The sequence below is a fragment of the Physcomitrium patens genome, chromosome 5 (assembly GCF_059467195.1).
Source record: "Physcomitrium patens ecotype Gransden chromosome 5, ASM5946719v1, whole genome shotgun sequence".
Taxonomy (NCBI): Eukaryota; Viridiplantae; Streptophyta; class Bryopsida; order Funariales; family Funariaceae; genus Physcomitrium; species Physcomitrium patens.
In genome coordinates, this window is record NC_143414.1 from 10,899,859 (window position 1) to 10,927,028 (window position 27,170).

The window sequence follows — 27,170 nt, forward strand, 5'->3', positions numbered from 1 at the left end:
TGAAAAAACTCCCCCCCCCCTCAAAACTATATCCCCCCTAACCTTATCCTCTGAATTTCTTCAATCTTCCGTCTTAGATCCGGAATTGGCTCCCACCTCAAGCTTGGATCCGAAATTGGCTCTCGCCATCAAACTTTCTCCTCCGTTTTTACCTTTAAGAAATCCATTTACCGAAAACAACGTTCCTTGAAACGGCACAGAGAACAGGACAGCCTGAAACAGAATCGAACCCCGTAATCGGAACCACATTGGGTCGCCCGACCAATTCAGGTCCTATATTGGGAAAGATGCCCGTAGTAACCTGGATGTTCCCGTAATTGGGTCAAATTGGTCCTCGCGACAGATTGGCTAAGACCCGTAGTAAGACCTGGATTTCCCGTAATTAGACCACATTGGGTTGACTGGCCAATTCAGGTCTCATATTGGATAAGAGGACCCGGATAGGATTATCGAAATTGGATCCAATTGGCTCCTCGAACCCGTCGTGTGAATTGGTCCTTCTCTTCCTGCTGACTCCCGTTATTGGAATCGAATGAAGCATTTCAGTATGCCCCGGCTAACTGTAACGGAGTGACTGAATCTGACCACTCAGTATTTGTACTGGGGTTGGTCGATGCTCCCAATATTCGAGGTAACTCAATATTAATAAAATTCCCCTTTTTTTTTATTTTCACTGTAAACTCGTGTTACAACACGACAACGTTCGCTCATTAATGTCATAGCCGCACCAATGAATAAGATACTCCAACTTGTCCCACCTTTGCCGTGAATCCAGCACCTTTTCAACCTCGTATTCCTCGTGGTTCTCGATCTCAATACTAGAAGGTGGACATTACACTCTTCTAGGAAAAGACGACTCTCGATAAGGCTCCAACAGAGAAACATGAAAGACTGGATGTACCTTCATAGAAGCCGATAATTCCAGACGGTACGCCACTGGATTGATTTGCTTCTGGATGATAAATGGTTCCAATCTTCGATAGTCCAACTTATCACATGGTCGCTTGGTCTTGATATTCCGTCTAAGAAGCCATGCTTTATCTCCAATTTTGAAAGTAGGTGCTTGATTTCGAAATCTATCTACAGACGCCTTGTAGGATTCTTGAGCGGATTGTAATTGAAGCTTCAACGTATTTTGAAGCTTTGATAGTTATTTCGCAAATCCTTCAGCTGTTGGATTGTTATTTGCTGATGAACTTAATAAATCAAGCTTCGGATGATAGCCATAGTTGGAAAAGAATGGTGTGTATTGAATCGACGCATAGAGGGTGTTGTTATATGCAAACTCGGCTAGCGGCAGATATGTGGTCCAATTGTCTTGCTGATAGTTGATGCTGCATCGTAAGTATTATTCCAAGATTTGGTTCACCCGTTCCGTTTGGCCATCAATTTGAGGATGAAAAGCCGAAGAAGGCTTGATATCCACCTTCAGTATCTCAAAGAGAGATCTCCAAAACTTTGATACAAACTGGATTCCTCAATCTGATACGATATCATCTGATAGTCCATGATATCGATACACATTATCGAGAAAGAGCCTTGCTGTGACTTCACTGGGTGATGTCTTCTTGCAAGGGACAAAGTGCGCCATCTTTGTAAGCCGATCTACCATGACAAAGATGCTGTCAAATGAATTCGATGATGGCAGGTTCATGATGAAGTCCATGGAAATTGAAGACCATGGTCGACGTGGAATCGGCAATGGCTGTAGGAGTCCATAAGTACGATGCCGAGGATTCTTAGATCTTGAACAGATGTCATAGGAGAAGACAAAAACTTTCACATCCTTCTACATTTGGGGCCACTAAAAATCTCAAGAAATAAGCTCCAAGGTCTTGCTGAATCCAAAATATCCCGCTGCTAGAAAATCGTGGCGAGATTAAAGAACTCGGAGTCGTACTGGTCCTTTTGGGATATATAATCGCTCCTCAAAATATAAAAGATCTACCTCCACCTTGAACTTGTCGTCATTGGTACGCTGCTTAATATCAATGGTTATTGAATCTTCAATGGTTACGACACATACGTGATTCAGGAAGTCAGCATCAATTGGCACAATAGTAGCGCAAAGCCGAAATTGCTCTGGCTTCAACAACGTCATACATTGTTGATCAAACACTGCTTCTCCAGCCTTTGGTACAAGATACGATCTCCTCGATAAGGCATCAAATAGTCCTTGCTGCTTTCCAGGTTGATAAGTGATAACAAAATCAAACCTAGATAGCAACATACTCCACCGAGCTTGACGTCGATTTAGAACTCGAGCAGACATGAAATACTCCAAATTCTTGTGATCTGTATATACGGTCACTGGGTGTGCAGTTCCTTCAAGAAAATGATGCCATTCTTGGAAAGAATCCACTATAGCAAGAAGTTTTTTATCGTAGATCTCATAATTGATTTCAGTAGTAGAAAACTTTCGAGAATACAATGCAACCAGATAGAGCTTCTTGCCTTCTCCCATTTGTGAAAGTACAACTCCCAAAGCAAAATCCGAAGCATCAGTTTCTGAATAAAAGGCCTTTGTAAGGTTTGGATGTATCAAGATTGGAGCTGTAGTAAATGCGATCTTCAGGTCTTGAAACGCCTTCTCCGCTAGAGGTCTCCATTCTAGCTTATCCTTGTATGTCAACCGAGTGAGAGGAGCAGCAACTTGAGAATAATTCTTGATGAAGATCCGATAGAAGTTGGCAAAACCAAGAAAGCATTATACATCTCTAACCGTCTTCGAAACCTCCCAGGACACGATTGCTTCCACCTTCTTGGGATCCATCTTCAAGCCTTCCGTAGTCACAACGAATCCTAAAAACTCCATTTCTATTTGGTGAAATAAACACTTCTCCAACTTGGCATATAGTCCTCGCTCGCGTAGTTTCTCCAAGACCAAACGAACGTGCTTTTCATGCTCTTCCTCATTTTTGGAGAATATCAAAATATCATCCAAATATATGACAACAAAATCGTCAAGGTGCTCTTAAAAAATGTCATTCATCATATGTTAAAAGACCATTGGAGCATTGATAAGACTAAAGGACATGACATTATACTCAAAATGGCCATACCTTGTACGGAACGTTGTCTTCCACTCATCTCCTTCCTTCATTCGTATGAGGTTATAAGCTTCTCTTTGATCAATTTTTGTAAAGATCCTTGCACGTCCAAGTTGTTCTAAGAGACCAGAAATCAAGGGTAATGGATAAGATTCTTCTTTGTTACCTTGTTGAGGCCTCGATAGTCCACGCACATCTGCAATGAGCCATCTTTCTTCTTCACAAATAAGATGGGTGCTCCAGCTGACGATTTTGAATGACGGATGAAGTTCTTGGCTAGATTCTCATCGATGTACTTCTGCAACTCCGCCAACTCTATCTGCGATAGATTGTAGATTGGGCCAAAAGGCGGTTGTGCTCCTTCCTCTAAGTCTATGGCGCAATCATATGGTCAATGTTCTGGTAGCATGTCGGCATTTTTTTTTTGAAATACGTCTTTAAAATCCTTATATTGCTCCAATATACTTGTTGTCGAGATCTTCTCCCTGGTAGTTGGAGCTGCATAAATGACAAATGGTGTGCCTTCCTTGGATGATCTTATAAACGCTCTTGCTCCAATGAATAAAGATTTCTCTATTCGGGTTTTTCTACTAGGCTTGCTCTTGGGTGGTTTTGTGGGAAAGGTCATCTTCTGCAATCTCTAATCTATGGATGGATTTTGCTTTTCTCAACCACGAAAGATCAAGAATAACAGGATTTGATGGGGTTCTAATAACATTGAAAATAATATGACTACTATGGCCCTTAAAGGTCACTTCTATAGGTTCTGATTCATGGGTGACACTACCAAATAATAAAGGTCGTCCATCTATGACCTCAACGTGAACAAGTTCGGATTTTTGTACTAAAAGGATCTTTTGACACTTCGTGAATTCTTCGTCTAAGAAACAAGCAGATGCTCCTGAATCTAATAATACTAAGGTTCTCAGTTTCTGAGGGCCAATAAGCAAATGGATTGTAAAGCAAAGGACAAGTTGAGCGAAAAAAAAGGAACCTGGTTGTTATTGCGATATTTCACTGTCCAGCCACAAAGTTCCTATTGTGGCTAGGCATCCTCGTTTTCCTGAACAAACGTGCCCTTAGTCTTGACAATACGTCAATTTTGCTTCTTGGGATAGTTTCTAACTTTGTGGCCTTCTTCACCACAATACAAGCATAGACCTTCCTCCATACGCCGCTTTTTTTCTTCTAGAGTAAGGAATTTGACATGTACCGCATTAATTTGCATGTCTTCTACCTTTGAATATGAATTCACGCTACTTGCCGACATAGTTGGGGCATGGCAAACTGTATGTTGTCTTGAACGTTGGTCTTGGTGGCATTGGAATAGGCGATTATCATACTTCACAACTTGGCTAATAGCTTCGTTGAGTGTTTGTGGATCAAGAAGAATTAACAACAAATCTTTCACATCATCCCTTAAACCCCAATAGAATTGACTCATCAACGCTTCTTCATTCCAATTGATGTCGCATGCTAATTGTCCGAAGTCCGATGCATAGACTGATGTAGAGCGCATCCCTTGTCGTAGTGATCGGATCTTTGTTGTAGTCCATCGAACCTTGTCGTGTTCACCAAATGCTTTCGCAAATGCCTCCAAAAAGATTTCAAAGTTGTTTAGTATGGACGATCGTTTCTCAAACAAAGGAACAAACCATGATAGAACTTGCCCTGTAAGTAAGGTTTTAACAAGCCCAACACGTGACTCCTCCGTTGGATAGCGTTTGGACTGTAAAACTGTTATCAACATGATTTGATTGAGGAATCCTTGAAACTTGGAATGCGTACAATCGAACTTATCCGGAAGGCTAACTCAGGGCTCTTTATGTTATAGAACCAGTGGTGCTTGTAGAACCTGAGGTAAAGTTGCTTCTCTAAGTGCAGAAGTTTGAGGCTGATGCAACTTAGATTGTGCCATCTTAGATGCTCCATCATTATGAAGCCTTGCCACGACTCCTTCAATCTCTGCAGTTCTTTGCAATAACGTAGCGAGGGCATTCATGATAGCATCCAACTTGGATTCCAAACTTTTCGTCATATTAATGTCTTGGCCTCCGACCATTCTAAGAGAAGGACAGAAATGACTCTACCAGAAGATAATATTGGTTTAGAAGAGGGTACTCGGCAACCTCTAAAATGCCTTAAGAGCTTCAAAAAAAAGGGATAATCCACTCTCTCCAAGAAGAATAAGACTCCAATATTATAATAAAAGAAGTATCAATTTAGAGGAGGGTAATCCGCAACCTCTAAAATGCTAGTACACTTCCAAGCAAAGGGGTAATCTGCACTCTAACGAGGAAGAAACTAACTCTGATATTTGAGGTGAGTGAAGTCTCGACAAACTGTCACGGACACAGAAATACAAACTCGAGATCTAACAAGAAGTTCAAGAAGAATTGGCAAGAAGTAGATTAATTAGATGAATACAAGAACAACACCAGAGAGGTGAGCTAGAGCTCCAAGAGATGTGTTGTCGAGACTAAAGAACTCTTCATCCTCGATTCCAATATATACTCCTATTTAGGAAGCTTCTCAAGCAACTTCTACCAACTAAGAAGCTTCTAGAAGGTTCTAGAAACTTATCTCTAGAAGGTTCTAAGGACTATGTCCCTAACATCTTCTACCAACTAAGAAGCTTCTAGAAGGTTCCTGAGACTTGCTTCTAGAAGGTTTTAGAAACTTGTCTCTAGAAGGTTCTAAGGACTATGTTCCTAACAGATAATCAATTCTATACTTTGAGCAACACTAAACCAAGTCAAATAAAACCTTTATAAAAAAAATTCTCCATCAATATCATGAGTACATCCAAAATAAAAATTATTAAACTATAGTATAAGAAAATTATTCATCTCAACTTTCAATCTCTTTATAATTTATTATAAAAAAAATGGTTATTGAAGTACCTATCTTATTTCTTGTAAAATCAATTTAAAAAGCCTATATTCTTAATAAGCATCACCAATTCCAAATCTAGTTTGATTCCAACTATCAAATCATTGTAATTAGTATACTTAGACTTTATATGGACCAATATCTATTACTTCTATTACTAGCTTTTAATACTTCTTAACATTCATTGACGACTTTTTAAAACTATCATGGATATATTTTTTCACAAAAAAAATAAGGCATTTGAAACCTTTAAGAAATTCAAAACTATAATTGAAAAAGACATAAATCAGAAACCATCTTACTTATAAATAAACTATGGAGGAAAATATTTGTCAAATGAATTTACCTCCTCTTGCTTTCAATATGATATATGACACCAATTGACAACAATACAAATTCCTTAATAAAATAAAATTGTTGAAAAAAAAAATAGATATTTATATGAAACAATGCAAAAGTTATTATTTGATACATACATGTCATCCTACTTATGAGAAGAAGCAGCCTCTATAATCAACTATATCTTTAATTTCATTTTTTATTAAGCTTTATACATAATAATATCATTACAACTCTTCTCAAGTCAAAAACCTAGCTTATTCCACTTATATGTGTTTAAATGTGTAGCTTATTATCATTTATAAAACAAAAATAAATTAGGAACTAAAGCTCAAAGATCTATATTAGTTAGTTATGACAACAATTCTAAAGCCTTTAAATACTATGATTTTAATACACATAAGACCATCATCTTGAAAAATATTTATTTTGATAAAATCATTGTAAAAATTTTACCTACCACATTGTCAGCTCCATCAAATAATGACATCTTTTACATCTTTTTAGATCCAAACTTGAATACTTTATATTCTAAAAATATTATAAAATTACAATATCAAAATTAGATAATTTTTTTAATAATCATCCAATCCTTCTATCTTCACCAACAACCTTAGAAGATCTCCAAACTACAAACATAATTCTATAAGCATCTTCATAGGATAAAAAAACTAGCCCATGTTCTTTCCATGATGCTCAGCATAAATCAAAATATAAAATATTAGACTATAAGACTATATTTATTCTATTACAATAGAAGACTTAAATATTTGTCTTTTTCAACATTCAATAGAAAAATAGTACTAACATTTCTCTAGCTAATACACTCAACAATAAAAAGTGATTAAATGTTATGAAAGAACTATTGTCTATTGCAAAAAATAAAAAATTAATACTTATACCATTACTACAAAGAAAACACACTATAAGTATAAGATAAGTTTTTAAAACAAAACATGGCCTTAGCAATCAATTGCCATAAAAGAAAAGATGCACAATGGTGTAAGGCTTTGAATAAGAATATAGAATTGCCTTTGATAAGGTCTTTGCTCTTATATTCAAATGGTCTATGATTAGATCTTTGGCAACCAAAGTTGCCTTAAAACATCACCTCATACATTACCTAGATATCAAGACAACATTTTTATATGGCAACCTAAATGACAAAATCTACATAAAACAATTTCTTGACTTCATCAAAATATGAAATAAACATCTTATATGTAAACTCAAGAAATTCCTTTATGGCTTACAATAAAGCTGAAGGATATGGTATAAAAGGCTTGATATTTATTTGAAAGGCTTAAGTATGACCAAAAGTATAAACAATCATAATCTTTACTATATTAACAATGGTGAAAATAAAACCATTCTAGAAGCCTATATTAACAATTTCTTTGTAATTGAAGAGACAAAAATAAAATATCATGATTAAAACAACAATTAAATTTGAAATTCAAAATGAGCAACTTAAGACTTATTAATAAGTACCCAGGTATAGAATTTATTATTCTTCTAATTGACTTATTTATATTATAATCACAATATGCTAAACAAAAGTACAAAATTTTAGAATAGATAATTCACAAGAAGAACACATATCTCTACTTCCAGGATTACTATTCTTCATTGATATAAGAGTGCCATCTGTAGACTCCTACAAATATTGTTGCATGGTTAAAAAACTTATTTTTTTTCAAAACTACATAATGATATATTATATAATGTTAGTAAAATCTTAAGATATATTTCAAAATTATAAATACTATATTTAAAAGCTATTAAATATATACTTAGATACATCAATGCAACTTTTGATTTTAGATTCTATTATAAATCAAAACAAAACAACAAGGCACAAGGTTACATTGATGTTGATTAGACATCATGCCTTGAAATACATAGAACTATAAGAGATTATTGTTTTACTATAATTGAAGCAACAATCATATGGCAAAGTAAAAAACAAAAGATATTAGTAAAATCATTAATTAAATCTGAATATATGAGCCTATCTATAAGAATTGTAGTAGCTATTTAGTTGAGAAGACTACTTACCAAATTAGAAATTATATAGTCTTTATCTTAATTGCTCTCACTTAGCAATAGCAATAAAAATCTTATATTAGAAATTTAAGACAAAATTTCCATATTCTTCAATAAATAATCAATAATAAAATTGACTAAGAACCTTATGTTCTATGCAAGAACAAAAGCACATAGAGGTATATCATTATTTCATCAAAGAAATAATAAATTCAAGAAATATCATTTTGTATTGTATATATACAAGCTCACAACATGCAGATATATTTACAAAAGCATTGCTTCAAAATAAGTTCATGCAATATTGCACAATATTAGGATTAACCAACTTCTTTGATACTATTTAAATCCTTGACCCTACAAACTCCACAGTTTCCTTGAAACCTATAAAAATTCTAAATTTTATTTTAAAATAACCTTTTACAATCTGCTCACATCTATTTTAGCTATTATATACTCCAAGCACAAAAAAAAAAATTATTGCATAGTATTTCATGATTCCAACTCCTAAAACTACATACTTATCAATACCAACAATCTTTGATTTACAATTGCTCCCTTTGTCTATGGTGTGCAACTCATCTTTCATAATAGTATTCTCCACTACATGCAACTTTTTTCTATTAACAATCAAGAACATAAGATTTATAAAATAAAATAATTTTACAATCAAAGATCATCAACTTCTACTAGAGTAAGAGTTTTTTTTGAATTTTCAAATAAACTTTATTAAAATAAGGATTTCATTATACTTTCAAACCTTACCTTGTTGAAGCATTCCATATAATTCCATGCAATAGCAAACAAGCAATGTTTTGAGCTTCCTAATGACAAATACACATGTCTCCTTTAAGATTAGTATTAAAGACTATAACTAAATTAATATGGCATCAACCTACCCAACCACAAACATTCTATAAGATTAAAAAAAAATGCCACAAAAATCAACCAAGGTGCTAAAGCATTGCATAAATAAGACATATTATAAATAAAAAAAAAAATCAACATACAAATTTTGCAATGCACTTTTAATTGATAACTTATTATTCAATTCTCAAAAAAGATGCTCTTCAAATAAGAAAAATGAAAACAAACAAATGAAAACATAAGCTTGTTTTTTTTAGGATCTCCACCTCAAGTAGTCTTTGAAGAGAGGTGATGATATTCCTTGTCCTACATCTTTTTTATCCATGTATGTTGATAATCCTATGGAGCCACGTAATTGGCTACCTAAATTATAATAATTATACATAAAATAATAATAACATAAGATACTTAGTACTTCATGGATTCTCTTTTTTTTAATATAAATTTGATATCTTTGACCATGAAGCAATCCTCAAATTGTAATATCATTAAGGTGATGGTGTAAAAAAGTCTCTAAGTCATATTTGAATTTACTAGACTTTTACTAGTTGCCTTGCTCAATGGCACACTTAATAATTAAATATTCATTATTGAATGTGTTGATAAGATGGTTGATTTTCAATGATTTAAATAATTTTTTTTAAAATTTTTTAGTATTCTTGTAATCCCTCTTAATTTTTTTAATCATATTTTGATATTTTTTATATATCACTAATTATATTATATATGTAAAAAATAAATATTTATTGTAATTTTACTCATTTTAATATTGAATAGGATTCTAACCTTCTAACATTTAATTTATTCAATGTTAAATGTGAATTTTTACTTATATTGTAAGTGTTGATATAATAATAGATTATCTCATAATTAAACAACAATTTAAAATGCAACTATATACTATACATTGTGTGGAAAAGATAAAATTTAAATACCACCTTACATATGTTACTTATTATCAATCATGCTAACATAGTTACTTATATGTGAACGAATCAATTTTATTTACCTTTAACAATGAAAAATTTATTGAAACTAAAGATAATGTTAATATTACTACCATCTTTAATAGTGGTTAATTTAACAAGAATATATTATTAATATATATATATATATATAAACAAGCCTTTTATGTGTGTCTTGAATTTTATAATCATTTGCAATGTAATATCTTTCTTATTACTACTTCAAAAAATACAAATAAAACATAGTTTGGTTGTTGACTTTTAATATAAGTCCTAAAATAATATAACATGTTATTTTTCAAGAAGTTATAAAGATGTCATTTATTTTTTAAGAAATTATACTTTGAATGAATATTGTAGCCTTGGATTCTCTTTAATTTCTAAAACCTATTATCAACAATTCCAAATAAAGTGTGTTTGCATCTTTTATTTCTCCATTTAACTAAAATGCTACAAAGATTGAGCTCTATAAATTTTAGGTTTAAAATAACATAATCCAAAGAATTTATTGCATAAAATAGTACTAAGTCTTATAAAAACTTATTGTTGTAAGTATGCAGATTAAAACGTTTTTTTTTTCATTTACTAAAACATATAAATCATAATATAAAATCATATTATATGCTTTTATAAAAAAAATCTTATTATTTAAAAATTTAAAAATTATTTTAAGTGTAAATACCATATTTTAAAAAAACTAAAAATTAAAATCTTAATTTAAAGTAATTTCTTAATAAAGAATAAAACATAAATATGCATGACATTATAAATATTAATTAAGATGTGTAATAAAACCACAAAGTAAAAATTATCTACACATTATATTGAAATTTTATTCAGATAATCTTAAAAATGACCTCTACACCTAAGCTTGTATATGTAACTTCCCAAATCCAGTTTCATGTCTTTCATTTAATTCTACTTTATTGTTTTCTTATTAATTGGTATTTATTAATTATAACTCGGATCTAAGTGGAAAAATATAAAAAATATTAATTTATTACATCACTATTATGACATACTGAATCAAACTCCTAAAAGTATTGGAAATTTACACGAAGTTTGATCTTCTATTTATCAATAGAGCTAATGGATTTCCCGCTGCTGACGCGATCCCTGGGGCTTATTCCTTTGTCACCATACCTGGATGAATGATATTTTTACAATTAACATCTCTAGAGCCACATCCCACGAAGTCGAAGCATGGCAGTGTGAACACGTCAATCCGGTGCTGTGATTTCGGGAAGGCCGCCTTTGCGAAGGTTTAACAAATTCGCAGTTTGATGTTCTAACGTAGTGCAAATTCCTGCATAGCGAAGATGCGAAGCTTCAGTTTGGCTCTAGGTTATCGAGCATCTCTGAATTGATTGCGAATCAAGCGTGTAATCTTAAAGCTTAATCTTGTGTGCTGTGTGAGTACTGTAAATGGTTATCCTTCTGCGATGAGGCGGAGGAATCACTCCGTCAGTGTCACGATCTAGTTGAAAGTCCATGAAATTAGTCGCGAGGGGTTTTGTATGTTGTGTCAGGCAGTTTTTGGCGTGTCGGGGATTTCAGCCGAGTGTTCCTCGATGAGCGTGGGTTGAGTTACTATGAGCTGGCTCAATGTACCGCTGCCTCTGGAGGAGCGTGATTCAAACGCACAAGGGAAGCCTTGGAAGGTACTTTGCCGTTGGCGGGATTTTGCGTCATTTGTTTGTTGTACTTGATACGCTGATTCTCGTGCTTTCTTTTAAGATAGTTGGTACAGTTGGTTAGTAGATTTTGATGGCGCGTAATGTGGCTTCATGAGTTTTACGTCGATTGTATTTCTGGCGGAGGGGTTTGTCTAAGGGTTTAGGGTTCAGTTTGTGTCCAACCCTTGAGTTTGAACTTATTTTTACAATATTTCGCGGCTGCAAATTGTGTAGGGTTGCAGGAGTTCGTGAGTTTTCAGCCAGACCATGGCCAGTAGAGCAGAACAGGTCCAGTATTGGTGCCGCAGGAGGCGAATCCTCAAACTTGGTCCCTGTCAAGGTGATGCGGAATGAGCGGCACTGCGGACCAGACCGGGAGGATGTGTCTAACACACACCAGCCGAGACCAACCGAGACGGACAGGGCGACGTACGTTGCTCTCCTGCAGAATTGCACGAGGAAAAGATTGTTACCTGAGGCAAAGCGAATTCATGCACAAATGGTTGAGGCCGGGGTCGGGCCCGACATTTTCCTTAGCAATTTGCTCATCAACATGTACGTCAAATGCAGAAGCGTTTTGGATGCCCATCAAGTATTCAAGGAAATGCCTCGTCGGGACGTGATCTCGTGGAATTCCTTGATCTCTTGCTACGCTCAGCAGGGGTTCAAGAAGAAGGCATTTCAACTCTTCGAGGAAATGCAGAATGCGGGATTTATTCCCAATAAGATCACTTACATCAGCATACTTACGGCATGTTACAGTCCTGCAGAGTTAGAAAATGGAAAGAAAATCCATTCTCAGATCATTAAAGCGGGATACCAACGAGACCCTCGAGTGCAAAATTCTCTTCTAAGCATGTATGGCAAGTGTGGAGACTTACCCAGAGCTCGTCAGGTTTTTGCTGGAATTTCTCCTCGCGACGTTGTTTCCTACAATACAATGCTTGGATTGTACGCACAGAAAGCATATGTTAAAGAATGTCTCGGTCTTTTTGGACAGATGTCTTCAGAGGGTATATCACCCGACAAAGTCACTTACATCAACTTGCTTGATGCATTTACTACGCCTTCCATGTTGGATGAGGGCAAGAGGATTCACAAGCTCACTGTTGAGGAGGGTTTAAATTCGGATATCCGAGTAGGCACCGCGCTCGTTACTATGTGCGTGAGGTGTGGGGATGTGGATAGTGCCAAACAAGCATTCAAAGGCATTGCTGATCGCGATGTGGTTGTGTATAATGCATTGATCGCGGCTCTTGCTCAACACGGGCATAACGTAGAGGCTTTTGAGCAGTATTATCGAATGCGATCTGATGGAGTGGCCTTGAACAGAACTACTTACTTAAGTATCTTGAACGCCTGCTCCACTTCAAAAGCTTTAGAGGCAGGTAAACTGATACATTCGCATATCAGTGAAGACGGGCATTCGTCAGATGTGCAAATAGGAAATGCTCTCATTAGCATGTATGCGAGATGTGGGGACTTGCCAAAAGCTCGGGAGCTTTTTTATACCATGCCCAAAAGAGACCTTATTTCATGGAATGCAATTATCGCTGGTTATGCTCGACGGGAAGACCGAGGAGAGGCAATGAGATTATACAAGCAGATGCAATCTGAAGGAGTGAAGCCAGGCAGGGTCACATTTTTGCATCTTCTCAGTGCGTGTGCAAATTCATCTGCATACGCCGACGGCAAGATGATCCATGAGGATATTTTGCGAAGTGGAATTAAATCAAATGGACACCTTGCAAATGCGCTGATGAACATGTACAGGCGTTGCGGAAGCCTAATGGAAGCGCAGAATGTATTCGAGGGAACGCAAGCACGGGACGTTATTTCGTGGAATTCAATGATTGCAGGACATGCTCAACATGGATCCTATGAGACTGCATATAAGCTGTTTCAGGAGATGCAAAACGAAGAGTTGGAGCCTGATAATATCACTTTCGCAAGCGTCTTGTCTGGTTGTAAGAATCCAGAGGCGCTGGAACTAGGAAAGCAGATCCATGGGCGCATCACCGAGAGTGGTCTCCAGTTAGATGTTAACCTGGGAAATGCCCTCATCAATATGTACATTAGATGTGGCAGTCTGCAGGACGCACGCAACGTATTTCATAGCTTGCAGCACCGCGACGTCATGTCGTGGACAGCTATGATTGGCGGATGCGCTGACCAGGGTGAGGATATGAAGGCTATTGAATTATTTTGGCAAATGCAAAATGAAGGGTTTAGGCCAGTTAAGTCCACTTTCAGTAGTATTTTGAAGGTGTGCACGAGCTCTGCATGTCTTGACGAAGGGAAGAAGGTCATCGCTTATATTCTGAATAGTGGCTATGAACTCGACACTGGAGTAGGGAACGCCCTTATCAGTGCGTATTCCAAGAGCGGCAGCATGACTGACGCACGTGAAGTTTTTGACAAAATGCCTAGTCGAGATATTGTCTCGTGGAATAAGATTATTGCAGGGTATGCTCAGAACGGTCTTGGCCAAACAGCGGTAGAATTCGCTTATCAGATGCAAGAGCAAGATGTAGTTCCCAATAAGTTCAGTTTCGTGAGCTTACTGAACGCATGTTCCAGTTTCTCAGCATTGGAGGAAGGCAAGCGAGTGCATGCTGAGATAGTTAAAAGGAAGCTGCAAGGTGATGTGCGTGTGGGAGCAGCTCTAATCAGCATGTACGCTAAATGTGGAAGTCTAGGGGAAGCACAGGAAGTATTTGACAACATCATTGAGAAGAATGTGGTTACATGGAATGCCATGATCAATGCATACGCTCAACATGGTCTCGCTTCAAAGGCGCTGGGTTTTTTCAACTGCATGGAGAAGGAAGGAATCAAGCCAGATGGCTCTACATTCACTAGCATTCTATCTGCTTGCAACCACGCAGGTCTGGTATTGGAAGGCTATCAGATATTTTCCTCTATGGAAAGCGAATATGGGGTGTTGCCAACAATAGAGCACTATGGCTGCTTGGTTGGGCTACTTGGTCGTGCACGGAGATTTCAAGAAGCGGAGACTCTCATCAACCAGATGCCATTTCCACCAGACGCTGCCGTGTGGGAAACATTACTTGGAGCCTGTAGAATCCATGGTAATATCGCCCTTGCAGAGCACGCTGCGAACAATGCACTGAAGCTGAATGCTCGGAATCCTGCTGTGTATATTTTGTTGTCCAACGTATATGCTGCCGCGGGTCGATGGGATGATGTTGCCAAGATTCGGAGGGTGATGGAAGGAAGAGGGATCAGGAAGGAGCCAGGGCGGAGCTGGATTGAAGTGGACAACATCATTCATGAGTTTATTGCCGCCGATCGATCACACCCAGAGACAGCAGAGATTTATGCAGAGCTCAAGAGATTGTCTGTGGAAATGGAAGAGGCTGGGTACTTCCCAGATACTCAGCATGTCCTACACGACCTGGGTAAGGCACACCAAGAGACTTCGCTCTGCACCCACAGCGAGAGGCTTGCTATTGCGTATGGTCTTATAAAGACACCTCCTGGAACACCAATTCGCATCTTCAAGAACCTGAGAATATGTGGTGATTGTCACACAGCCTCCAAGTTCATTTCTAAGTTGGTTGGGCGAGAAATTATAGCCAGGGACTCCAACAGGTTTCATAGCTTCAAGAATGGGAAATGCTCTTGTGAGGACTACTGGTAAAGAATGAAGCTCAGGTAACGAAAAGTAAGATGTGCAAGTGAGCGCAAATTTAGAAGAGTCTACCCTTGCAAGTTTCGTGCGCGCTACCTTTTCGTAATTACTACGATCTTCTGCAACATATCTGTACACCCCCTGCCTAATACTTGAATTATCTCATTACTCTACAGAATTGATGATCTCAACTACGATATCGAACACGAGAATTGGTTGTGAAACTTCAACTTAGTACCTTAAAAGGATTCATAATCTTAGCTTACATATGGTATCCAGGCGACATATGTCCAAGTGTTAGATGTCTAGAAACACTCCGATTTCTCTGCCTCACAAGCCAAAATTTGGACTGAAGGTTGTGAACCAGAATATTTTTCACTTCTAAATTCCTCTGGAAATGAAATCACAGATTGAATTCTACAACGTGCGACAAAAGGATAGAACTCATTTTGGTGGCAGTAACCAATGAATTAGCATGATGGAGCGAGCTTGATCCAGAACAAATTAGCACCTGATACTAAATGCTATTACTTTTTCAGAAGACCAGAAACAGGGTCTATCAGGTTTGCACCCTGCTCGCCCAATACATATGCACCTTTCCCAACATTAGTGCATATGAGATAGTCAACCTCTCCAGGTATCCTCTGCAAATTGGGAATGCCAGCCACCTCAGCTGGCGCAGAAAGGGAGTCGATGTCCTTCAAGGAATTCACGCCAGCAGACTCCAAAATACTTTGATCGCCGTGAACATATCTGCATCCCAACGAAACCACCATTACTGCCCTGCATATAAGCTTAGGAGTAGGAAATGATGTAGAATCATTGGGACTGGCTAGTAATCATACACCTGAAACTTGTCTATTCTATCCAAGAGTTCCAAACAATCATACCTGGAAATATCAGTATCCGCGGATGGAGGGAACTGGTACAGAAGGCGCTGAAGCAGCTGCGCTGCAACTTCTTTGTTCTTGGCAAACATTACCGCATTCGGACCAGCATCAAACGTGTAGGCAACCTGGAAATGTAGCAATAAAAATGCATAAATTGCTTACTTTAAATAAAGACAAATATATTTTTGGATGAATTTGTTAATGATAATCACATTAAATAATAAGTTCAATACAGAATTTTTTGTTCACTAGCTTTATTTAAGTGAATTCGTCAATTTATCAAATAGTTCAGCTCTTCGTAGAACGGTAGGGCTAATGCATCACCTGTGGTTCTCCTGCGTGACGATTCCATCGCTCTACTAACCCTATGAGTCTGCATGCCAACAAAGGCAAATACTTTTCTAATGAATAGGACTGCAATGAAAATCTAGAAAACTCATCCAATGAAAAATCAGGAACAAAAAACTACATGAGAAAAGTAAATAAATAAATAAATAAACAAATTAATAAATAAACAAATTAGACGTTACTTTCGAGAAGTGTCGTTTAGATAGAAAATTGGAGGGGACGTGTCCAGGCAGGTTGCATGAAACTGGTTGCTATCTGCGCAGGTTATCTTTGCAAACTCTGTGAAGTTCATGGATTTGATGGCTTTCTCCATCTGCACAATGCGTTTTGGCACCACCTCCTATTCATTGCAATTATCAAAGAAAAGTAAGAGGCAGCCGGAGGTACATTTAAACAAGTATTCTCAAATATAAAATTGCAAAATACCTCCATGAGAACTCTATTAGACTGCATCTTTCGGACACTTTCATCGTACTTCTCCATCTGTAAAAATTGCTTACTTCAAAAATCAGTTAGGTAGGCTTGAAGGGCAAGGACGAATGTAGGTGACAGAAAAAACATATCATACCTCAGCTCGATACTTAAGAAGTGGACTGGTCTTGACACTTTCCTGCATTCCAGAAGTACTACTTGTCTCCTTTTGACGTGAACTCACCTGCATCATGTTGCGTGTTTCAGCACAACCAGGACCGACCCTACAGACGGCGCAGATTGCTGTATCACTAGAATGACTTCCACCAAGCTCACTGCTTCGATTTTATTCCATACCGACTTCGTAAAGTAGAGAAGACAGGAACGTAGCAATTAAGAGAAACGTACCACCGCAATGATAATGACGAGATCTTTCCAATGTGATTCCTCCGCGAGCTGCACCGCAATGCTGTCCGTCCCATCTATTTCCTTCCCTTGCAGGAAAAGAACGTCATCTGTCAATGCTGAGTCATCGGGTGATAAATGAATCATGAACAAACTAATTTACTCACTCAATCATAAAATGATTTTGCCAACTACCTGACCCATTTTCCATTCGACGAATCCACCGTAAAGGCTGCGACAAGCACTTCCGGATCCAAGCCTGCACCCAGAACACATGCTCAGTACCCTTAATGCCACAAAACCCAACATAATGTGACAATCTTACACCAGCATCTGCTTAATGTTCATACCCGAAACCCAAACCTAAAGATGATTACTAATTAACTCACCGTGCAATTGCAGTGAGCTCTCCTTCGTATTTCTCCTGTACTCCCATCAGTTGAGCAAGAGCATAAACTGAAAGAACCACACCTCAAACTCAGAGTCATCAAAGATTACATAGTCTCGCGATATACTAATCAAGAGGAATCTCGCCCGAATGCTGCCATTCGATATACACTAAAATATTCGGAAAAGATCCCACATGAATCACGAAGTATTACCTAAGCAAGCAAACCCGGCAGCTGAAGAGGCCAAACCCGCCGCAGTAGGGAAGTTGTTTTCGGAAGCAATGTGGATGTGAAGAGAGTTCCAATCTTCTTTACGAATGACCTTTCCACTCGATTCAATCACCACGTCTGTGGCGCGTGCCCGCATCTCTCTCAAACAGTTTTTGTACCTCACTCCTTCCACTGAAACTTCCTGAGATCCAAGTCGACATTGTAATGAAGAAGTGTGGGGGGTGGCGATGGGGTTGGGGTATGCTTTTCGGGGTTCCAATCGAACTATGCATTCAAAACCCCCATCTACGAACCCAATACAATGTTCACACGCCTCCTAAAATACAAGAGATTGAGAGAAAAAAATCACACCTTGCCATTGAGCCAGAGACGGTCCTTCTCAAACGCAGGACTGGCAGCAACGGTAGTAGTGGCAGACAGATGCTCGGGATCCAGCGTCACACTGATACTGGAATTAATAGGCAAGATGAGCTTCTCATCGCGCTTGCCCCAATACTTGATCACCGCAATGTTGCTGGGCGCTCTGGCCGTCTTCATCACAACCCATGTCTCCTCTTCGTTTCCCATTTCCCTTTACTTCTCCCCTCCACTCAACCCACAATCGATCAACAAAAAATCCCACTCGAACAAAACTATCACCGATCAAAACTACACCAAACTCACACACACACTCACTCATTCACTCAAACACAAACAAACAAACTTCAAATCACACGAAACAATACACAAACAGAGAGATGGAAGGGGCTCCGAAGGCTGGAGGAGTAAACAAGTAGAATTCCACACAATGCTTAGTATTTGTATTCAGATTTGTTTTTGGAACTCAAAATGTGGGCAGCACAAGAAACAAATTTCGGAAATCTTCACGGAGATGTCATTGTGGTGAGTGGTAAAGAGTCCTTTTTTTTCTTTTTTCCTTTTTTTTTTTTTCTTTTTTTTTTATACTTACATCGGGCACTCCTCGTCGTCAACCTCCTCCTCCTCCTGCTGCGAAGTCTTTGGGTTCACATGAGCATCGATGCAGCATTAGCTGGCTCCCTCCCTCCCTTCCTCCCTCGTTGGCTTCGGAGGGACTAACACTCGCAAAAAAGAACATCAGTGCCGCATTGTTCATCCTCAAATTGGATGGATGGGTAAGGATGTATACATTCATCCAATGAATTTCAACGATCTGATTCTGCTCCTTCTCGGAACGACGTTCCAATTAAGATTCTCCATTCTTTTGTATTGTGTCATGCTATACTGCCATTGTTTTATTCATGTTTTTCTACTTCTATTTTTTATTTACTAATTTTTTTATACTACTTTTTTTTAATATTTTTTTATTCTTATTTTTTATTTCAAGTAGAACCTCATATTCTATTTTTTCTTTTATTAAATTTTTATGTTGTTAATATCTAAAATTAGAAATATGTAATCCATACTTTTCCATTGGCTCGGGCTACAAGTACATCCCAAATTGTCTATACACATCCAAGGTCTCTTATTGGTTGTTTTAGACCTCTTCTTCATTGTTCCACTATAGGTCTCAATTTCTTCCTCCTTCTATTCTTTGTCCTCATGTGAGTTTAGGACCTCCACCATAACAATAAGGAAGAAGTCAAGAATAGCCAATTAAAGGCCTTGGTGTCATGGACATGTACATTTATTCCAATAGTTACTTATATGATTAGGTAGAAGTAGATAAATATAGATTAATTTCAAAAAATCTTCTAGATAAGCTTCCTAAAAGCTTCATAGATACGGTTTTGACTTTAGATGTGTTTGTAGGTTAGAAACTTGACAAAGAAGTTAACAACGGATTGGTAGCTTATGGAACAAGCTAACTATGTGGTGTATACATAGATAACTTGCCTTGCAAGTTAAGACATGTGGCTAACAAAGTCAACTCGTTTTAGAGGTCCTATAGAATATCGCTACGTAGCTCCTAGTTAAGAGTATATATGGAAGCAAGAGTATATATGGAGGCAAGAGTGAAGCCTTTTTCATTAAGATTAGAAAGCCTAGTCTTAAGGAAGAAAGGCTTTCTAGTCTTTACTCTTGTTTCAAGACTTTTTAGTCTTCTTGTTTTTGGCAATAGCCATCCAGTTCAATATTATATCATCTTTGAGTGACTTTTGAGTTCCTTTCAATGACATAAGAGTGTATTGAGGATTTTCTTTCTTCAAGACTCATGTCCTTGATAGTTTGACAAGAGTGCTAACAAACTATTTTTGTCTTATTTTAAAAATAAGTGGATTAATCCACTTCTATTGTTATATTTTGAAGATTATAGATTATCTACCTTTAAACAAAAAATCTTATTTTCTAACATTGATCTTTTTCTTAAATAGAGTGGATTACCTCTCTTTGTGGAAATTTCTATTAGAGGTTGCGATGTCGTATTATGTGCTATCTAGCTTGAGAATGTACCAAGCGTCTAGCTATAGAAGATAAAACAAGGTTTTGCAAGTATCCAAGTAGTCTAGTGGGTTTCAACCATCTAAATACAAACTATTTCGGATTTCAATGTAAAAGCTTAATCCCAATATAAAGAGCTTAAAAACACTATTTTTAATAGCTTCTAGATATTATAAGCATAGATTTTTTTGTTATTTGTTATTTTTTATTTTTATTTTATTTATTTTATTTATCAATTTATTTTTTTTATATTTATTTTTTTTTACTTATTTTTTTATTTTTTTATTTTTTTAAACCCTAACCTTAGATAACGAGCTTTGGCAAGCTTTAATTTTCAATCTGACTATCCGATTGTTATGAAACTTCTACCATTAGTGTCTTTACAAGTCTTCTAAATGCTCAAGAAGTTCAATTCAATCCAACTTATAGATTGCAAGAAAACGTCGTAAATCCACACTAATGTCCCTTGACCGCCACCTAGAAGGTTGACAACAAACTTTGACTTGCAATTTCTCCTTCTCTAACTGTTAATTCTCATTCAAACCTTGTGTGTAGCTCTGCCTTTAAGCCCTCGACTTACTGCGTCAAGATTCACTTTATTCTAGCCGGTAGATCTCAGATATTACAAAAACCCTAAACAACCCCAATATGCCAACTTTTGATACCTCTTTATACTAATGATCAAATATCCTCTATCCGTACGATTAGATTAATACAATTTTTTTTTCATGCACTTGGCATATTCAACCATCTAGACACCTCTAAAATTTCAACCACAGATGTCTCTCCAATTTTGCAAAACAATCAAGAGTACTAGCCTTTACTTTATTGCAGAAATCCAATTCACCAATATAAACATTGACTTTGAGCAACGATTGCAAAGTCCTCTCAAACCCTATGAAACCTAATTCTATACCTTTCGAAGGAGCTTGAAGCTAGCTCTCCGACTCCCAAAATCTTGATCTCTGAATGCCTCTTTTTTTTTCTCTTTCTTCCTTTAACTCCGTGAGGTTCCCTATTCTTCCACCTTAGACTATGAATTGGAACAATAGACCATGCTTCCATAGAACTCCTGCCTCTAAGAAGATCTTTCCATCAAAAGGATGTTTTCCTGAAATGACATAGAGAACAAAACAGCTTCAATGGAACTAAAGCCTTCGTAATCGGAACCTCATTGGGCTGTCCAACCGAGTCAAGTCTCATATTGGGTAAGAGGCCCGTAACATGACCTGGATTGGATGTCCCCGTAATTGGGTCAAATTGGCCCTTCGCATCAGGCTCATCCAATTGTTGAATTGGTCCTTTTTCTTTTTGTCGACTCTTGATAAGAATGGCTTGGATACATTCCACCTGATTTATCGCAGTATCTTGAGGACCTCAATTTATCCCCTCAATTTTTCCTTGGCTTTGGATCTGCTGATCCCGATTATTGAAATTGAACGGAGCATTGCATTGTTGATAAGTATGCCCCGACTACTTGCTACTTCTACACACTCGTGCGTAATTATCACTTACTCTAGGATTAAGACATTCACTAGCATAATGACCAATCTGTCTACAACGGAAACAACGAAGTAGTCTTCTTGCACTCCCATCAGGCATATTGGGTGTCTCCACCGATATATACTTACTAGGCTTGTTCCATGTAGGATTAGAAAATGATCCTGGTCATCCCGTTGGTACGGAGGGTACTTGGTTCGATGACGCCCGTAGAGCATACGTTATTATCACATTTTGTGGTACAGCTTGCAATGGGGTGACATTAATTGGCCCCTGAATATTGGCACTAGAATTGGCAATTGTTTCTAACATTCAAGATGACTAAATATTAATAAATCTTTTTTATTTATATTTTCACCATGTAGTCATGTTACAACACGACAACGGACTACCTTCCTCTAATTTAATTTTTTGGATTTGTTTGAGTTGTCTATGGAAGAAAAGATTATGGATGCTACTCCTAGCAGGAGTGAGAATAAATTTGTAACTATTGCAGAGCTTCACGAACTTGTTAATATTCTTAGGGTAGAGATTTTACGCATCACTAATGTCAATGATGGGAGTACTACTTTTATATTTATAAAAAAAAAAAAAAAAAAAAAATCTAGAATCTATATCAAGAAGTTGTATAATTGAGGGAAATAAGTCAATTAGCCTTACAACCAAATTCAGAAGGTTTGCTTCTACAAACTCAAGAGAGGCAAGAATTAGTATGCTTGAGAAAATTGATGGAACAAGATCAAAATTTTGAGGTTTTTTACAACAAGTTAAGCTCTATTCAAAGTTACATCCTTTCCAATACGTAAATGGATTTATTCGAGTCGGCTTCATATGTGCACTTCTATTTAGAAGTACTCTTTTTTGGTTTGTACCTTTGATGGAAAAGGATTCACGACTTCTTTATGATTTAAATTCATTCTTAAAAGTGTTTACAACCACATTTAGAGAAAGTGATTGAGAACGAGTAGCAGAGACCAAACTCTTATCTTTATGACAAGGATCACGATCAGCTGCCACATATGTTGCTGAATTCCAAAATCTCGCTTATGACATGGACTAAAATGACAAAGCACTTATCAATCAATTTTGATATGAGTTGAAAGATAGCATCAAAGATTTTTTATTAATAATGCCAAAAATAAAATCTTTAAAAGAATTTATTACTCAAGCCATTTCATATGATAATTAATTATTTAAAAGGCATCAAGAATAAAGACTTGGTTGGAGAGGAATAAGTCAAGTAATAGTGGTAGCTCTCAAGTTTTTTGAAACATATTCATCAAGGCCAAAACTAATGCAAATTGATACGATATATTTTAAACCTCTCACAGAGCAAGGAAAGATTCAACTTTGCCAAGAAGTTTTGTGTTTATATTGTGGAGAAGCTAAGCACACTGCTCAGCATTGTCCAAAGAAGCAACACAATTACAAAATGAAGAGCACAATTACGAAAGAAGATAATGTATCAAAATGAGTTTTTTCAACTACAATAGGGACCATGCAGTTGGAATCATGTGCAACACCTAATAAAGGTCATATTTTCTTCTTAGTCTTCCTATCTTATTTTAGAATAGATGTGTGTTTAGAACCTAAAAATCACAAAGTCTTTGCCTTATTAGATTCAAGAGCCTCAACCTATTTTATAGATAAAGATTTTGTCAAAAATCAAAAAATACCTTTAATCAAGAAAACTAAACTTGTATATGTAGAAATCATAGATGGTCATTTGTTGTCTTCTGAAAATGTTACTTATGAGATTGTTCCTTTAGATATAACAATTAAAGATCATAACAGTATAGTAGTATTTAATGAAATAAGATCTCCCTCCAATCTAATTATTTTAGGATTATCATGGCTAAAAAAATATAACCCTCAAATAGATTAGATTTCTCATAACCTTGAATTTTTTAGTAGTATAATCTAAGATTGGATTAGTAAAGTAGAAGTATATAAGTCTAGTATATCTAAATTTTTACTAATAGGTGCAAGAGATTTGATGCATGCTGCAAGAAAAAGATCATCTTTTGCTACATATACTACGTCCATTTTTAATGGTAGAAAAATGTCAAGTGATATTCCTAGCCAATATCAAGATTTTTTAAGATGTATTTTAAAAGAAGAATGTAGATATTCTCCCAAATCATCGATCTTATGATTGTTCAATTGATCTGGAAGAAAGAGCTCAAATACCATTTGGACCAATCTATAGCTTATCACAGAATGAGTTGGCTATATTAAAAGAGCATATTGATAAAAACTTGGCAAAGAACTTAATATGCCATTCTAAATCTTCAGCCAAGCCTCTTATCTTATTTGTGAAGAAGAAAGACGGATCTTTACAAATGTGTGTGGATTATCGAAGACTCAATAATATCACTGTCAAAAATAGATATCCTTTGTTTTTGATTTCAGGACTTCTTGACCAACTCAATCAAGTAAAGGTCTATACCAAAATAGATCTACGAGGAGCATACAACTTAGTTCATATCAAAGAAAGAGATGAATGAAAGACTATTTTTCAAACTAGGTATAGACATTTTGAATATAATGTCATGCCTTTTGGACTCACAAATACACCGGTTGCTTTTCAACATCTTATGAATGATTTTTTTTGTGAGTTTTTAGATGATTTTGTCATTTTCTATTTAAACAACATTCTAATCTATTCTAAGAATATAAGAAAACATGAACATCATGTTTGTCACGTGTTATAGAAACTTAGATATGCAAGATTATATGTGAAGTTGGAAAAGTGTGTATTCCACATTACTCAAGTTGACTTTTTAGGATACATCATTTTTAACAAAGGTCTTATGATGGATCCTAAGAAGGTCCAAACTATCATAAATTGGAAGATTCTATGAATAGTATGAGATGTGCAATGTTTTTTGAGCTTTTCTAATTACTACCAAATCTTCATCGGAAACTTTTCTCAAGTTGTAGCTTCACTTACATGTTTGACTTATAAAGATAAATTTAAGTGGAATAAAGAAGCACAAGCATCATTTGATGATTTAAAGAAGGAGTTTACTTATGTACCAATGTTATATTGCATTGACTTTTTCAAGAAATTTTTTATGAAAATAGATGCGCGAGACTTTGCTATAGATGCCATATTGTCACAAATAGGAAAAAAAGACAAACTCCACCTGATAGCTTTCTATTCCAAGAAATTTTTAGTAGCCAAGATTAATTATAAGATCTATTATAAAGAGCTCGTTGTAATTGTGGATTTATTTTAAAAATGGCATCATTATCTAAAAGGCGCTTCAAGTCCAATCATTGTATATATGGATCATAAGGATGTCAAATAATTTATGTTAGTATGTGATTTGAATCATTCTCAAGCCTATTAGAGCATGTCTTTATCGAGATTCAATTTCAAAATCAATGATCGACTCGAAAAATAACAAGGTCTATTACACGCCTTTTCTAGACATTTTTATCTTGCACTAAAAGAAGGAGATGCATCTTTTGATCAACAAAGAATGATTCTCTTGAAGCCCAAGTATTTTCATCTTGGAGCAATAAAATCAACATTGACTATTGATTCAACCTTTGTTAAGTAAATTCAATCAAATATATTCTTTGATCTTCTTGTTTATGATATCAAGAACACTTCTTCTAAGTCCTATGACACTTCAAAGTTTGAGTTCAAGAACCTAGTATAATTCAAAGATTTCCTATATATTTCAAAAGGCGAGACATAATTACATGTTCTTTAAACTCATCATGATTTTCTAATACTTAGACATTTTGGATATAATAAGTCTTTAGAGCTAATATCAAGAGATTTTTGGTGGCCTCAAATGAGGAAGGCAGTCAAAGACTTTGTACAATCATACAATACTTGTTGAAGATCCAAAACTCCTTGCCATCGACCTTATGGACTTCTTCAATTGTTACCAATTCCAAAACAACTATGGTCTTTTATTTCTATGGATTTTATTACGGATCTTTTAGTCACAAGTTCATATGACTCTATATTTGTAATCATAGATTGCTTCACCAAAATGGCACATTTTGTATCATGTACAAAATCTATTTCACATAAAGAAACAGCAAAGCTTTTCATTAACAATATTTATCGCTATCATGGATTACCAAATGATATTATATTAGATAGGGGGGCTCAATTTGTATCAAGATTCTAGAAAATCCTATTCAAGATTATAAAGGTGGATATAAAGCTCTCTTCAGCTTTTCATCCTCAAATTGATGAGCAAACAAAACAAGTGAATCAAGTTTTGAAATAGTATTTGAGGTGTTCCATCAACTATCATTAAGATGATTAGACATCTCTCTTCCCATTGGCAAAATTTGCATACAATAATTTAGTACATTCTTTTACTCAACAAACACCTTTCTTTGCCAATTATGGTTATCATCTATGACTTAATATTTTTGACTTTTCAAAAGTTGATAATCTTATGGTCGAAGATTTATCAAATTATTTGTCAGAGCTACATGCAACAATGAAGACACAATTAAAGAAAGTTCAAGAATAATAAAAGACCAATATGGATGCCTATTATAAGGAGCAACCACAATTCAATGTAAGTGACAAGGTATGGTTACTTCATCACAATATCAAGACTACTTGTCTTTGTGATAATTTGGACTATTGTAGACTAAGACCTTTTCCTATTTGTGAACAAATCAATCATGTTGCTTATTGATTACATCTACTGAAGTCTATGAAGATCCATCATGTATTTCACATGTCTCTTCTTGAGCCATATAAGATAGTGAATATCTTGGAAAGAAGATAAATGCCACCTCTTCTTGTAGAGGTGGATAATAATCAAAAGTTTGAGGTAGAAGAAGTCTTAGATTCAAGGCAGTATCGAAATAGGTTGAGATATCTTGTTTATTGGCATGGATATGATATTAGTGAAGGCACATGAGAGCTATTAAAGAACCTTGCAAATGCAACAAAGAAGATTGAGGTCTTTCATCAACAACATCCATCAAAACAAAGATGAAGAATTGTAAAGATCCATAAAAGATGATAATTGCTCCTCGTAGAACTCGTTCCTAGAAAAGAAGGTAATATCATAGACATATACATTTATTCCAATAGTTACTTATATGATTAGGTAGAAG

The 27,170-nt window shown here is 36.0% G+C and overlaps 2 protein-coding genes across 2 annotated transcripts; one reads left to right on the forward strand and one right to left on the reverse strand.

Moving 5' to 3' along the window:
* The first annotated feature begins 11,391 nt into the window (after positions 1 to 11,391).
* Positions 11,392 to 15,681, forward strand: LOC112282538 (pentatricopeptide repeat-containing protein At3g26782, mitochondrial). Its single transcript, XM_024520227.3, has 2 exons — positions 11,392 to 11,820; positions 12,070 to 15,681. Exons 1-2 carry the CDS (start codon positions 11,765 to 11,767, stop codon positions 15,497 to 15,499), a joined length of 3,486 nt encoding a protein of 1,161 aa, XP_024375995.1. The 5' UTR covers positions 11,392 to 11,764; the 3' UTR covers positions 15,500 to 15,681.
* A 21-nt stretch (positions 15,682 to 15,702) lies between these two features.
* On the reverse strand, positions 15,703 to 19,065 carry LOC112282539 (diphosphomevalonate decarboxylase MVD2, peroxisomal). Its single transcript, XM_024520228.3, has 10 exons — positions 18,516 to 19,065; positions 18,147 to 18,345; positions 17,934 to 18,000; positions 17,740 to 17,803; positions 17,548 to 17,628; positions 17,297 to 17,383; positions 16,911 to 17,068; positions 16,705 to 16,753; positions 16,381 to 16,505; positions 15,703 to 16,243 (listed from the first exon to the last, which is right to left on the reverse strand). The coding sequence occupies exons 1-10, from the start codon at positions 18,729 to 18,731 to the stop codon at positions 16,018 to 16,020; spliced, it is 1,272 nt and encodes a 423-aa protein (XP_024375996.1). The 5' UTR covers positions 18,732 to 19,065; the 3' UTR covers positions 15,703 to 16,017.
* Between the last annotated feature and the right edge of the window lie 8,105 nt (positions 19,066 to 27,170).